Genomic DNA, 15832 nt, shown 5'->3' on the forward strand with positions numbered 1-15832 from the left:
GCCACAGAATTGTGAATGTCACAGAATGTAGAGTAGACATCACTGTCAGTGTCAATCTAACATTTGTCACCCAAACAACAGATAATGAAGATTACTGTCATTTGACACATTTCACAAATAGGTCACTGTATCGTGCACTGCCAGTGTTGCTCAGATGATAAATAAATCCTCAGAGTATCACACAGTCAATGTCATACATTGCACAGATAGGGAAATCCTAATAGCATTATACTGTCACCAGTGTCAGTGTCACACACACGTTGCAGAGATAGGGAAATCCTTAGAGTGTCATATACTGTCACCAGTGTCAATGTCACACATTGCAGCGATAGGAAATTCTAAGAGTGTCACGCACTGTCTGTGTCACACATTGCACATATATGTATGTCAATCCTAAGAGTAGGCCTACTACGTCTTCAATGTTAGTCAGACATTTCACAGATAATATGTTGATATAAACTGATGTATCACTTTATTCACTGGTCCCAATTTCATGATTGTCAGCTGCACATTACATGTTCAGCTTCTTGTCCTTGTTTAACTCAGAACCTCGCTTTGATGATTTCAGCTGTTGGTTCAGGAGTTTCACCTCATGAAATATTCTGAGTGTGCAGTATGAGGACAGAAGAACATCCATACAGTCACATGTGTGAATATTTGCAAAACTATTCAAAATTACCTGCCTGGCATCTTTAAAAAAAAAAAAAAGTATTTTTATTTACTCACACCGTGACAGTGCACTCATACATAAAACCTCTCACCAACTCTTATGGAAAAATGTGGTGCACAAAAAAAGACAGATCCATACTGAAATACACACACACACACACACTCTCTCTCTCACACACACACACACACACACACATTATTTTGTTCCAGTGTTTTCCGCAGAGCAGCAGACTCTTTACTCCGGCTAGTATAAACAATGACCAGAATCAGCCAGAATTGCTTGTTTTCTACGACTCAATTTCTGTCTGTACTTTCAGACACTTTGAAAGCCACCCTTCCCCCCCCCCCCCCCCCTTCTCCGCACCATCAGCGGTTTCCTCACAGGCGATACATTTCTCCCGAAGCAACGCAGATGTCTTATCACAGGAAAATATAAACATCAACGTAGGCTGAGTCTGCGAAGCTTGGCCTCCCTTGGAGAATGCCCAAACTGAAAAGAAAAAGATATGAACTTACCGTTCTCTTTCCGTCTCTGGGTTGGGAAAATTAAACATCCGCACAGTTCTGCCCGTCCTTTCATCGATGCTGGTTTTGCTGTTATTACTGCAGTTAATTACACAGCAGTACTTCGCACCACGTGTTGATACTGTTGAAATAGCCGCCATCGCAAATCGTGTACAGGGATAACAAAATGGCGGCCCGAGTATGTACGGAAACTAACGGAACATACCGAAGGCGCGTATGTCCGTTCTGCCTATTTAGTAATCTGTGCCCCCCCCCCCCCCCATTTCTTCCCCCCCCCCCCCCCGCCCTCTCACCCCCACTCATCCAATCCATATCCCCACATTTTCCCTGCCCTTCCCACGCACTACAAACTAGGGCCTACCTCTCTGCCTGTCTAGAGGCCTGAAATAAGTGAGTGTGGTGGCCCCTACTCCCTTCGCCATCATTCCCCCCTTGCCCCCTCCTGATAGGCTAGCACTGATTGCATTCCCTACAGAGCAGAGAACCGGAACCCCAACCCCCCGCGCCCCCAAAATTATTATGCCAGAATCTTCAACGAGTTGAAGGCGGGCAGTTATTCAAGAAGAAGACCAATGAACAGACGGGTATTCTCGTAGATTCAGTGGATAGGAAATGTCGAACGGAACTGATTTTAACTCACTCGGTACGGCCAGTCCTCTCTTCTCCTCTACACAGACCCCTCGGATGTCCAGTGGGTGTCTCAATGACCCAACCTTCAGCTTCCGTCGTCATAATTGTGGTATTCTTTGTCAACATTCACCTCTTCAGTATAAGAGCCTTCCGCTTGCAATATTTTGATGGTGGTAATTGGGGTGAAACGCTGTTAACGTCGTCTCTTTCGCCGTTCGTATGGAGAGAGTTAAAGCGGGCTGCTTTACAAATAGTGAACGTATGCTGCTTGAAGGAAAGAGTGGGACCAAATGTAAGCCCGAGACTGTGGACTGAAGAATAAAAGGCAATGTGGTTAGTGCCAGTGCAGACAGACACAGGAAGAGAAGAGTTATTTTGAATAGGGGGGGAGCAAAGATTTCCTTTTTCTCTTCATTGAATTCAAATGTGTTCAGTGCTATCCACTGTTGTAAGTCTGCAATGCACTGCAGTTTTGGGTGATTGCAATCATATTGAGTTCAGAAATGATGAAAACTGATCTCCGTCTGATACTTTTGTTTCTCCGTTGGGAAAAAAAAAAAAAATATATATATATAGGCATTATTCTACAAAGTAGAGAATTGTTCTATGCGGTTTTGCAAGGGTCAAGCTCAGACTATGATTTGCCCCCCCCCCCCCCCCCCCCCCCAAATAAAAAAAAAAGAAAAAGATGTGGATCTGCTCGAGTCGTGGCGCGGAATAAAAGTAGGGTGTGTATACAACAGATTTGGAGAATGAAAATTAGAAAGTGAAGGAAAAGCAACCGAATTTTGTACCACTAATCTAAAAATACATGGATAGCGCATGCCTTCTTTGAGCCCCTTTGCTAAATGATGCCAGCGGAAGTGTTCAATCAGCCATTTTGCTTCTCGTGTCAGTATAGCGCGAAGCAGTGACTTCATATGTGAAGCGAGCGCTCAGCTGGTTTCACGGTAAGCTTTCACTTGCTCGCAGCGTTAGTTAAGCTTACATTCCTGTGTGTCTCTCCACTGCAAGTTTGCGCCGCGTGTCACTGCACTGTTTTCCTGTAATAACTTTGGCAGATAAACCATTAACATTGGCAGATTTCAATCAAGACACAACATTTGGCATGACGTTGGGGCAAGCATTACACGATGATTTCATCGAAGATACACGGTTACAGGTCAGAAACTACCTCAAGTTAGCATGGGACTTGTCAACGGACTGACGGCTGGATACGAGAAACAATATGGCGTCCAGTTGGCTTCAGCTTTCCTGGCCCATGAGCTATCCATGTATATTTAGATCAATGGTTTCGTGTACATAACCATTTTATTTCAACTATAAAAAGGAAAATGGGTGAACCGAAGAAAAGAGATAAAAAAAAAACAAACAAGGAAAACATGCAGATATTCTTTATGCTTGTATGTGCGATATCGTCGCGAGTTTTGGTCCTTTTTTTTTTTTTTTTTGGTCGTTTCGGAATTTTCCAGAACCTTAAAAAACAAAACAAAACACAACAACCCCCCCCCAAAAAAACATGGTTGTGCGAAAAGCATACAACACACTATCGTCTAGTCGATCGCCTGTCAGTCACTAACTGATCTTTCACCTATCAATCCCGAATTACCAACCACATATTGTTACAACCTCCAGCCCCCCCCCCCCCCCCCCACACACACACACACAAAAACAAAACAAAACAAACAAACAAAACAAAAACATAAAGGGTAGACAGCTTGAGCCGAACCATTTCCTGTGTCATTTCCCGTCTAAAAGTGGGGACTTTTGTGATTAGAGAATAATACACAGGTCGATATCATCAGTCATTAAAAAAACCCAAAAAAAACAACAACAAAAGCAAAAAAAAAAAAAAAAAAAAATCCGGACAGTTTGTCCATGGCTTTACAATGTTTCATATGGTCCACAATATCAAAAGATAAACAGAAGGCGAGAGTCATGAACAGACTACACACAATGACACTTTTTCCAGTGAAAAAAAACACCAACAACAAACAAAACAAACACTTTATTGAACAACTACCAACTTTATTCAGGAACCCAATAAACAAGGAAAAGTCAAGCAAAAAAAAGTTTCGTGAACAAAATTTATCGTGCTGGTCTCGTTACATGATTGGCTCGTTCCGCCTTTTAGGGAGTCTGTAGAAAACAAAGAAAACAAAACAAAAACATGGCATTAAGTGATCGTCATGGCCACCATCATAAGTAGTATCACGATCAGTACTGTCAGTTATCTAGCTGAGTTATCTATCTTCTGAATAATTATTGCCCAGATTAGAATGCACTTCGTCGCTTCTCAACCAGTTTGTGTCTTCATAACCTTCAAAGCGCTCCCTCAACTTTTTTTTTTTTTTTTTTTTCTCTCTGGTGTCGTTATTTTATAAGCAATCACATGGAAATAAAACACTGGAATATTTTCACCCCAGTCTCAGTGTCAGTCAGTCTGTGTCCCTCCCTTCCTCTTTCTCACACGCACAGATTACAGTTATTGTATTGCATTGTATTGTATTTCTCTATTTGTCACAACAGATTTCTCTGTGTGAAATTCGGGCTGCTCTCCACAGGAAGAGCGCGTCGCTACACTACAACGCCACCCATTTTTGTTTGTATTTTTTCCTGCGTGCAATTTTATTTGTTTTTTCCTATCGAAGTGGATTTTTCTACAGAATTTTGCCAGGAACAACCCTTTTGTTGCCGTGGGTTCTTTTACGTGCGCTAAGTGCATGCTGCACACGGGACCTCGGTTTATCGTCTCATCCCAATGACTAGCATCCAGACCACCACTCAAGGTTTAGTGGAGGGGGAGATAATATCGGCGGCTGAGCCGTGATTCGAACCAGCGCGCTCAGGTTCTCTCGCTTCCTACGCGGACGCGTTACCTCTAGGCCATCACTCCACTTCGTATTCAGCAGTACACATGGGTACAATTATTTTCAACCTGGTCTCACTCTCAGTATATGTGTGTGTGTGTGTGTGTGTGTGTGTCGCCCTTTCACACCCGCACATGGCACATGCAGCTTAGGTATATCCTGCAGTCCACAAGTATTGTATAGGTGGACCACTCACCGAACGACACTATACTTTGCTCATCTTGGCTTTGAACTCATCAAAAGTGGTCTTCCCGTCAGCTGCAAACATATACACCAACGTTGTTAGTTAGTGCTGAAGTTGTGTGCACTGTTTGTGCTGAAAGAATCACAGAAATAAATACTAAAAACTTTTTTATTTTTTTATTATTATTATTTTATTTTTTTTACTAGACTAAAACGTTCTGAAGTGCACATTTCAATGTTTTTTAGGTTCATGTTCCCATTGCTAGTTATTTAGAATCTTTTATTACAAACCCCTCCCCCCTCTGCAACCGCCTCCCCCCAAAAAAAACAACAACAACACAACTCCCCCCCCCCCAAAAAAAAAAAACCAAAAAAAAACCAACCCCAAAAACAACAAACAACAAAAAAACAAACTGTACAAGTGCCAATGCCTTATGATTTTTTTTTCGCGCAACATTACGCACACGTTATGCAATAGATTGTGTGTGTGTGTGTGTGTGTGTGTGTGCGCGCGTGCGTGCGCGCGTGTGTGGAGAGAGAGAGAGAGACAGAGAGAGAGAGAGAGAGAGCGAGACAGAGAAAGATACCCCATCTCCAGTGACGTCCCCTTGTTCTATTCTTGAGCAAGATGTCAGTTCAGTAAATGATTTTCATTGGTGGAGAGGCGGCCACGTGGATCAGGCTTCATCTGGATGGTCCCTTGTCCCCCCCCCCCCCCCGACTCCCAGTGCATACGTCAGTGTTCTTTGTGTGTGTGTGGAGGGGCGGCCGGGGAGGAGGGGAGTGGGGGATAGGGGGAGGGGAGGGGAGGGAGGGAGGGAGGGAGGAGCTACTCAAGTAATTTCACAGTGTCACCACCTGCCCAGTCACACTGAACAGCTTTGCAAGACGGGTGCGGTGGCTGAATGATTAGATCACCGGATTTTCACACGAGGTTCCTCGAGTTCGATCCCTAGTTTCGGTGCACCTGGTGGGTTTTAAGGATGGAGACTTTTCCGATCTTCCAAGGTCAACATAATTATGTGCAGACCTGCTAGTGCCTGAACCCCATTTCGTGTGAAAATGCATGTAGAAGTTCAAATATGTATGTATGTAAAATAACCCACACAACTCCAAGCAGTTCCAAAACGATCGATCAGTTGTTGTTTGGGTCAACCAGTGTCATAATCCAGAAGAAAATTACCAGTTTTGAACCTATTTGTTTTCCATCAGGATTGTTGAACTTGAAGTGAAAATAGTGTCTATGATGTGAACGTTTTCCCCTGTCAAAGTTTTAGCAACACTGATCGACATTTCATTGTTCTGATACTTTGGCAACTGAAAGGAGCGAATCTATCGATGTTCAAACCTTGTCCTGGCTTGATCGCAGCTTTTCGGTTTGGAAATTTCATAACAAAAGCTCAAACACTTGTCGAACACACTACACAGACACCGACATGTTGAAAGAACTCTTTTTTTTTTTTTATACTTTCAAAACCCCTTCAGTGCCAAGGGGAAAACAGTAGAAAGTGGCGTTTCTGGTCAGAAAACATTATCCAAAACAATAAGCCTAAAACTGAGAAAACGGTCTGGAGATATACCACTCTGGACAAACTGTGTGAATTTTCAGCCCTCCAGAACATCCCCCCCCCCACCCCCCCGGGGTTTCCTGATGACGTCATCAGTGACGTCACTATGCACATACGTAATACGTTTATGGCAGTCAAGGAGTTTTAAAGACAACTTTGGTGTAATTATACCATTTTAATTAAACTTATGTTGTTGTTTTTTTACCGTTGCCATCAAGAAAACCGAAGAAAGCCTGTAGTTCTTCGCTACCGAGTGAGCCATCCAAGTCCTTGTCGAATAACATCATAAGAATCCGCTTCTGGCCCAAGCTCAACTTCAGGCCCGATGTTCCCTGTACGACTGCCGCTGCAAAGGAAATTGGATCAACAGTATCAGTATCAGTATCGGTAGCTCAAGGAGGCGTCACTGTCTTCGGTCAAATCCATATACGCTACACCACATCTGCCAAGCAGATGCCTGACTATCAGCATAACCCAACGCGCTTAGTCAGGCCTTGAGAAAAAAAATCAAGAAAGAAAAAAAAAAGAAAAAAAAAGAAAAAGTAATTTAAAACAAAGTAAAAAATAACAAAAGAAAAAACCCCCAGTAAAATAGAATAAAATTATAAAAAAAAAATAAAAAAATAAAAATAATAGATAATTACATAAAAATACTACTACTACTATTTAAAATTTGCAAAATATTGATAAAGTCAACTCTAGACACACACACACACACACACACACACAAGATTTCAAAAAGTGTACACGTTAGCGTGTCAGAGGGTCATAGGATTATTGTGTGCATGTGAACGTGTTGGGATAAAACATGGACGGTTATCGTCATAGTATGATTACTGAGTATACGTAAGCCTAATAAATAAAACACGGACAATCACTGTCATCGTACTGGTACGGTTATTGTCAGTATCAGTATCAGTATTAGTAGCTCAAGGAGGTGTATTCTGCCGTACTGTTTACTGTTCACTGATGTATGTATTCTGCCGCACTGTTTACTGTTCACTGATGTATGTATTCTGCCGCACTGTTTACTGTTCACTGATGTATGTATTCTGCCGTACTGTTTACTGATGTATGTATTCTGCCTTATGTATTCTGCCTGCATTGTTTACTGTTCACTGATTTATGTATTCTGCCGCACTGTTTACTGATGTATGTATTCTGCCTGCACTGTTTACTGTTCACTGATGTATGTATTCTGCCGCACTGTTTACTGTTCACTGATGTATGTATTCTGCCTGTATTGTTTACTGTTCACTGATGTATGTATTCTGCCGTACTGTTTACTGTTCACTGATGTATGTATTCTGCCGCACTGTTTACTGTTCACTGATGTATGTATTCTGCCGCACTGTTTACTGTTCACTGATGTATGTATTCTGCCTGCATTGTTTACTGTTCACTGATTTATGTATTCTGCCTGCATTGTTTACTGATCACTGATGTATGTATTCTGCCGCACTGTTTACTGTTCACTGATGTATGTATTCTGCCTGCATTGTTTACTGTTCACTGATTTATGTATTCTGCCTGCATTGTTTACTGTTCACTGATGTATGTATTCTGCCGCACTGTTTACTGTTCACTGACTTATGTATTCTGCCTGCATTGTTTACTGTTTACTGATTTATGTATTCTGCCGCACTGTTTACTGTTCACTGATGTATGTATTCTGCCGCACTGTTTACTGTTCACTGACTTATGTATTCTGCCTGCATTGTTTACTGTTTACTGATTTATGTATTCTGCCGCACTGTTTACTGATCACTGATGTATGTATTCTGCCGCACTGTTTACTGGTCACTGATGTATGTATTCTGCCGCACTGTTTACTGTTCACTGATGTATGTATTCTGCCTGCATTGTTTACTGATCACTGATGTATGTATTTTGCCTGTACTGTTTACTGATGTATGTATTCTGCCTGCACTGTTTACTGATCACTGATGTATGTATTCTGCCTGCATTGTTTACTGATCACTGATGTATGTATTCTGCCTGCACTGTTTACTGATCACTGATGTATGTATTCTGCCGCACTGTTTACTGATGTATGGATTCTGCCTGTACTGTTTACTGATGTATGTATTCTGCCTGCACTGTTTACTGACCACTGATGTATGTATTCTGCCGCACTGTTTACTGATTTATGTATTCTGCCGCACTGATTTATGTATTCTGCCTGTATTGTTTACTGATCACTGATGTATGTATTCTGCCTGCATTGTTTACTGTTCACTGATTTATGTATTCTGCCTGCATTGTTTACTGATCACTGATGTATGTATTCTGCCTGCATTGTTTACTGATCACTGATGTATGTATTCTGCCTGCATTGTTTACTGATCACTGATGTATGTATTCTGCCTGCATTGTTTACTGATCACTGATGTATGTATTCTGCCGCACTGTTTACTGTTCACTGATGTATGTATTCTGCCGCACTGTTTACTGTTCACTGATGTATGTATTCTGCCGCACTGTTTACTGATGTATGTATTCTGCCGTACTGTTTACTGATGTATGTATTCTGCCTTATGTATTCTGCCTGCATTGTTTACTGTTCACTGATTTATGTATTCTGCCGCACTGTTTACTGATGTATGTATTCTGCCTGCATTGTTTACTGATCACTGATGTATGTATTCTGCCGCACTGTTTACTGTTCACTGACTTATGTATTCTGCCTGCATTGCTTACTGTTCACTGATGTATGTATTCTGCCGTACTGTTTACTGTTCACTGATGTATGTATTCTGCCGCACTGTTTACTGTTCACTGATGTATGTATTCTGCCGTACTGTTTACTGTTCACTGATGTATGTATTCTGCCTGCATTGTTTACTGTTCACTGATTTATGTATTCTGCCTGCATTGTTTACTGATCACTGATGTATGTATTCTGCCGCACTGTTTACTGTTCACTGATGTATGTATTCTGCCTGCATTGTTTACTGTTCACTGATTTATGTATTCTGCCTGCATTGTTTACTGTTCACTGATGTATGTATTCTGCCGCACTGTTTACTGTTCACTGACTTATGTATTCTGCCTGCATTGTTTACTGTTTACTGATTTATGTATTCTGCCGCACTGTTTACTGTTCACTGATGTATGTATTCTGCCGCACTGTTTACTGTTCACTGACTTATGTATTCTGCCTGCATTGTTTACTGTTTACTGATTTATGTATTCTGCCGCACTGTTTACTGATCACTGATGTATGTATTCTGCCGCACTGTTTACTGGTCACTGATGTATGTATTCTGCCGCACTGTTTACTGTTCACTGATGTATGTATTCTGCCTGCATTGTTTACTGATCACTGATGTATGTATTCTGCCTGTACTGTTTACTGATGTATGTATTCTGCCTGCACTGTTTACTGATCACTGATGTATGTATTCTGCCTGCATTGTTTACTGATCACTGATGTATGTATTCTGCCGCACTGTTTACTGATCACTGATGTATGTATTCTGCCGCACTGTTTACTGATGTATGGATTCTGCCTGTACTGTTTACTGATGTATGTATTCTGCCTGCACTGTTTACTGACCACTGATGTATGTATTCTGCCGCACTGTTTACTGATTTATGTATTCTGCCGCACTGTTTACTGTTCACTGATTTATATATTCTGCCTGCATTGTTTACTGATCACTGATGTATGTATTCTGCCGCACTGTTTACTGTTCACTGATTTATGTATTCTGCCTGCATTGTTTACTGATCACTGATGTATGTATTCTGCCTGCATTGTTTACTGATCACTGATGTATGTATTCTGCCTGCATTGTTTACTGATCACTGATGTATGTATTCTGCCTGCATTGTTTACTGATCACTGATGTATGTATTCTGCCGCACTGTTTACTGATCACTGATGTATGTATTCTGCCGCACTGTTTACTGATGTATGTATTCTGCCTGTACTGTTTACTGATGTATGTATTCTGCCTGCACTGTTTACTGATCACTGATGTATGGATTCTGCTGCACTAGTTACTTGACGATGAAGTGGAGATTTAGCTACACTGATATTTCATTCTTCCCTCGCGTAATGTATTTGATCAATGCTTGAAGATTTCAGAGAGAGAGAGAGAGAACTGATAGAGAGAGAGAGAGAGAGAGAGAGAGAGAGAGAGAGGGAGAGTGAGAGAGGGGGGAGAGAGAGAATTAATGAGAGAGAGAGAGAGAGAGAGAGAGAGAGAGAGAGAGAGAGAGAGAGAGAGAGAGATGCATGCAATACACAATCTACAAAACCAATAAGAACTGTGAAAAAGTATACGTTTTGTAAAAGAGCAAAAACTACTTTCAAGTCTACAATGGTAATGATGGTTGTGGTGGTGAGAGCGGCTGTTGTTCTTGTTGATTTGGGAAAGTAGACTTTAGTACATGTTTGTACTGTATTTGTATTTCATTTTATCACAACAGATTTCTCTGTGTGAAATTCGGGCTGCTCTCCCGGGGGAGAGCGCGTCGCTACACTACAGCGCCACCCATTAAAAAAAAAAAAATTCCTGCGTGCAGTTTTTTTTAAAAAATAATTTATTTATTTTTCCTATTGAAGTGGATTTTTCTACAGACTTTTGCCAGAAACAACCCTTTTGTTGCCGTGGGTTCTTTTACGTGCGCTAAGTGCATGCTGCACACAGGACCTCGGTTTATCGTCTCATCCGAATGACTAGCAGTCCAGACCACCACTCAAGGTCTAGTGGAGGGGGAGAAAATATCCGGGCGGCTGAGCCGTGATTCGAACCAGCACGCTCAGATTCTCTCGCTTCCTAGGCGGACGCGTTACCTCTAGGCCATCACTCCTACTTACTCGCGGTATCCTTCAGTTCGGCGGCAGTGACCGCGCCATCCCCGTTGATATCCATCTCCTGGAAAATGGTCTGGGCATTTGGTCCGCTGCTCACAGTAAATGCATGGTGTGAAAACGATGTGTGAATGAACAATAGATAAGTCACTGAATAGATCAGTAATTAATGAATGAAGTCATGATAAAGAATATGAGTAGAGAAATACATTAATTTAATTCTTTCCACCTTGCCCCAGTCTGATTTTCATATCGACGATGAAAGAAGGTCTTAACATCCGTCCTGTTAAAAAAAAAAAAAAAAAAAAAAAAAAAAAAAAACGAAAAAAAAGAAGAAAAAAAAGAAAAAGAAAAAAGATTTTTGTGTGCAAAAGAACCGCTCTCTTTCTTCTCTTTCTCTCTCTCAACACACACACACACACACACGCACTGACACGCGCGCACACGCACACACTCTTTCTCTCTCAAAGTCAAACACACGTTCGTAACATCAATACGTAACTCGGTAAAATGTTTATGAACGAATATCGATAAGAGAAAACAACAACCACAAGATTTTGTGTGTGTGTGTGTGTGTGTGTGTGTGTGTGTGTGTGTGTGTGTGTACGAACCATCCTTGTCTTGTATGCACACACAAAAAAGAAAGCTGAATCTGTTCCCTTGTATCGACCGGTAAACAAACGTCTACAACAAACAAGGATTGAAAGAGGACACCATCCGGTGATATTCTTGCTTGCTTTTTATCAACCAGATTCCAGCTGTAAGAGAATGCGTTTTGTTTGACAGGGTAGATCTAGTAGTAGTATTCTTTTCGTGGAATGTTAGAAATAGAGTGTTGGCGTTTATCAGCAGTGTTTGAGGAAGATGGCAGAATGGTTAAGGTACACGTACAGGTACAGAATTTGTGATTTTTTTTTTTTTTTTTTAAGCCTTTTTGGCTTTTCAACGCCCCTTCTTAATATAGAAATAGTTTAGGGTTGCGTACATGCGTATGAAATTTTTAAATGTTCATTCATCAAAATCGAATGCTTTTATTAATGATTTAGAGTCATTGTCTAGAAGATTCTTGAACTAGTTGGTCAATAGTTTTAGCTGTTTTTGTTGAATTATTCAGTGCATTCCATCCTTTAACTGCTCTAAAGCTAAAAGAAAACTTACGAATATTTGTTCTACAAAATTTTGTGAAAAGGTTAGTATTTGAACTTCTGGTAACACGGAGTTTGTTAGTAGAAAAGAAGGTGCAGGGGTCAGTGTCAACCATTTTATTAATTATCTTGAATACTTGTATCATGTCTCCTCTATATCTTCTGTATTTTTGTGAATGCAAGTTTAGTTGTCTCAAACGGTTAAGACACTCAGCTGCCAACATAATGAGTCCGCGTGGGTTCGAAACCCGCTCACGCCCACTTCTCCCAAAATTGACTGAAAAATCAAACTCAGCATCTAGTCATTCGGATGAGACGATAAACCGAGGTCCCGTGTGCAGCAGCACGCACTTGCGGTGTCACTAAAACTCGAAAAGACGCGAAAAGACACGAAAAGACGCGAAAAGACACGAAAAGACACCGGAAAAGAATGTGAAAAGACATGAAAAGTCCTGGAATATCTATTCTGATGTCTTTTCAGATGTGTTTTCGCGTCTTTTCGCGTCTTTTAAGTAAGACACGAAAAGACGCGAAAAGATACACCTGAAAAAACATGTGAAAAGACACTTTTCGTGTCATTTCGTGTCTTTTCGAGTCTTTTCTCGTCTTTTCGAGTTTTAGTGACTCCGTGCCATACTAAAATGCAAAAAGACACGAAAAGACACGCGAAAAGACACGAAAAGACACGCGAAAAGACGCGATAACACGAAAAGACACCGGAAAAGAATGTGAAAAGACATGAAAAGTCCTGGAATATCTATTCTGATGTCTTTTCAGATGTGTTTTCGTGTCTTTTAAGTAAGACACGAAAAGACGCGAAAAGATACGAAAACACATCTGAAAAAACATGTGAAAAGACACTTTTCGTGTCATTTCGTGTCTTTTCGCATTTTCACATTCTTTTCGGATGTCTTTTCGCGTTTTCACATTTTTTTCATATGTCTTTTCGTGTCTTTTCGAGTTTTAGTGACACCGGTCCCGTGTGCAGCAGCACGCACTTGGCGGACTGAAAAAAGAACCCATGACAACGACAGTGCTGTCCTCTTGGCAAAATTATGTAGACAAATCCACTGTACACAAATATCTATATATATATCTAAGCATGCACTCAAGGCCTGACTAAGCGCGTTGGGTTATGCTGCTGTTCAGGCATCTTACCTAGCGGATGTAGTGTAGCGTATATGGATTTGTCCGAACGCAGTGACGCCTCCTTGAGAATCTGAAACTGATGCGACGCCAGAATGTTCCACAATGATCTATACAGTGATTGAGAGTTTCCAGTATTTTCATTTCCTTGCATATATATATTTGTATTTGTATTCCTTTTTATCACAACAGATTTCTCTGTGTGAAATTCGGGCTGCTCTCCCCACGGAGAGCGCGTCGCTACACTACAGCGCCACCCATTTTTTTTTGTATTTTTTCCTGCGTGCAGTTTTATTTGTTTTTCCTGTCGAAGTGGATTTTCCTACAGAAATTTGCGTGCAGTTTTTTTTTTTTTTTAATTCATTTTTCCTATTGAAGTGGATTTTTCCACAGAATTTTGCCAGGAACAACCCTTTTGTTGCCGTGGGTTCTTTTACGTGCGCTAAGTGCATGCGGGACTTCGGTTTATCGTCTCATCCGAATGACTAGCGTCCAGACCACCACTCAAGGTCTAGTGGAGGGGGAGAAAATATCGGCGGCTGAGCCGTGATTAGAAACAGCGCCCTCAGATTCTCTCGCTTCCTAGGCGGACGCGTTACCTCTAGGCCATCACTCCACAACACACACACACACACACATATATATATATATATATATATATATATATATATATATATATATATATATATATATATATATATATATATATATATATATATATAACGATCCTTGCATATAACGTCTTTCGGTTCATTTTCCACCCGGGGTGTATCGTCGTACTTACCCGTTTTCATGCGCTCCGAGGAGAGGACGCGCAACAAGGACGATGAAAACGATGACGTGGGCGATGATGGCCATTCTGTCATCACAAAACATTAAGCAGTTCACTGTTTAACGTCAATACAGAGAAAGTAAACCGTTTCATAAACCGATTGTGAACTAACAAGAACACTTACGTTTGTAAAGTCATAAGACTTACATAATTAAAGCCACACATCATGTGAAAATCATTAAGCCTACTAGCACACTAACAACTGATCTATTGAAATCCGTGACACATACACGCACATTAAAAACAATGATCATCGAAATTTTCGCAAAATATAGTGAGCTGAGAACTGTTGTTTTTTCTTGGGTGGGAGGGAAGTGCATTGCGTGTTAATTTGTCAAACACGTACACGATCAAACAATGGACTGTAAGCTTATAAGAACCAATTATTCAGAACTTGGGTGATTCAGTCCAAAACATCTGACTGTGGAATAACCTTTCCTCTGACACCATCAATGCATCATCAGTAAACGCCGTCAAAAACTAAACTGACAAAACTTTTAAGGACCATGTATTATCCATCGATTTAAATCTTTATTGAGTCAGAAAAAAATTTGGTATACACTATGCCTGATTAAACCTCGGAACAGTTCACTATATAGTGATCCCAAAAGCACATTAACTCACTCAGTACGGCCAGTCTTCTCTTCTCATCTACACAGACCCCTCGGATGTCCAGTGGGTGTCTGAATGACCCAACCTTTAGCTTCCGTCGTCAGAATTGTGGTATTCTTTGTCAACATTCACCTCTTCAGTATAAGAGCCTTCCGCTTACAATATTTTGATGATGGTAATTGGGTTGAAACGCTGTTAACGTCGTCCCTTTCGCCGTTCGTATGGAAAGAGTTAATGGACACTATTACGAGGGCAAAAGGCTTCTAACCAATAGCCGAATATTTCTGTGATTATGTGATTGAGTTCACAAAGAGTACAACTGCTTACAGTTTCTATTTGGAATCGGTTCAGACTGCAACAGTTCCCGCACCCCAAATAAATAGGCTGCAAACTAATGCTGCTGATTCTATCCGACGATGGTGATGATGATAACGATCTGACGATAATATCTATGATACATATAACAATAATTAAAACAACGATCTGACGATAATATCTATGATACATATAACAATAATTAAAACAAGTTCGTTCAACTACCAACCTTACTTCGTGACCACGGCTCTTCAATTACTTCCTGGTGCCGGCAGCCGAAAATGTTTCTAATTGAACTGAGAAAGGCAACAAGATTCGTCGGTCTGTTAGTGGCATGATATCTTTGGCCCCGCCCACTTATTCCGTCTGGTGCTCAGTCACACATTGCCGCGTGGTTGCTACGACAAACTGGATCAGATGGCGACGCTGGCTCGGAGAAAAATTGATACATCTTCGCGAGATACTGGGACATGACTAAGATATCCGATACAAAATAATGTAGACTGCTGACTTTT

The 15832-nt window shown here is 41.0% G+C and overlaps 1 protein-coding gene across 2 annotated transcripts; it reads right to left on the reverse strand.

Annotated features, from left to right (window-relative positions):
- Positions 1 to 3874: 3874 nt before the first annotated feature.
- On the reverse strand, positions 3875 to 15614 carry LOC143301656 (uncharacterized). Of its 2 annotated transcripts, none has more exons than XM_076616090.1 (6): positions 15547 to 15614; positions 14343 to 14417; positions 11274 to 11359; positions 6651 to 6791; positions 4891 to 4952; positions 3875 to 3963 (listed from the first exon to the last, which is right to left on the reverse strand). In XM_076616090.1, the coding sequence occupies exons 2-5, from the start codon at positions 14414 to 14416 to the stop codon at positions 4900 to 4902; spliced, it is 354 nt and encodes a 117-aa protein (XP_076472205.1). In that variant the 5' UTR covers position 14417; positions 15547 to 15614; the 3' UTR covers positions 3875 to 3963; positions 4891 to 4899. The 2 variants fall into 2 exon arrangements, with proteins under 2 accessions (XP_076472205.1, XP_076472206.1); XM_076616091.1 differs by having other exon boundaries at positions 15552 to 15599.
- Between the last annotated feature and the right edge of the window lie 218 nt (positions 15615 to 15832).

This window comes from Babylonia areolata, chromosome 27 (genome assembly GCF_041734735.1).
Source record: "Babylonia areolata isolate BAREFJ2019XMU chromosome 27, ASM4173473v1, whole genome shotgun sequence".
In the NCBI taxonomy this organism is placed as follows: Eukaryota; Metazoa; Mollusca; class Gastropoda; order Neogastropoda; family Buccinidae; genus Babylonia; species Babylonia areolata.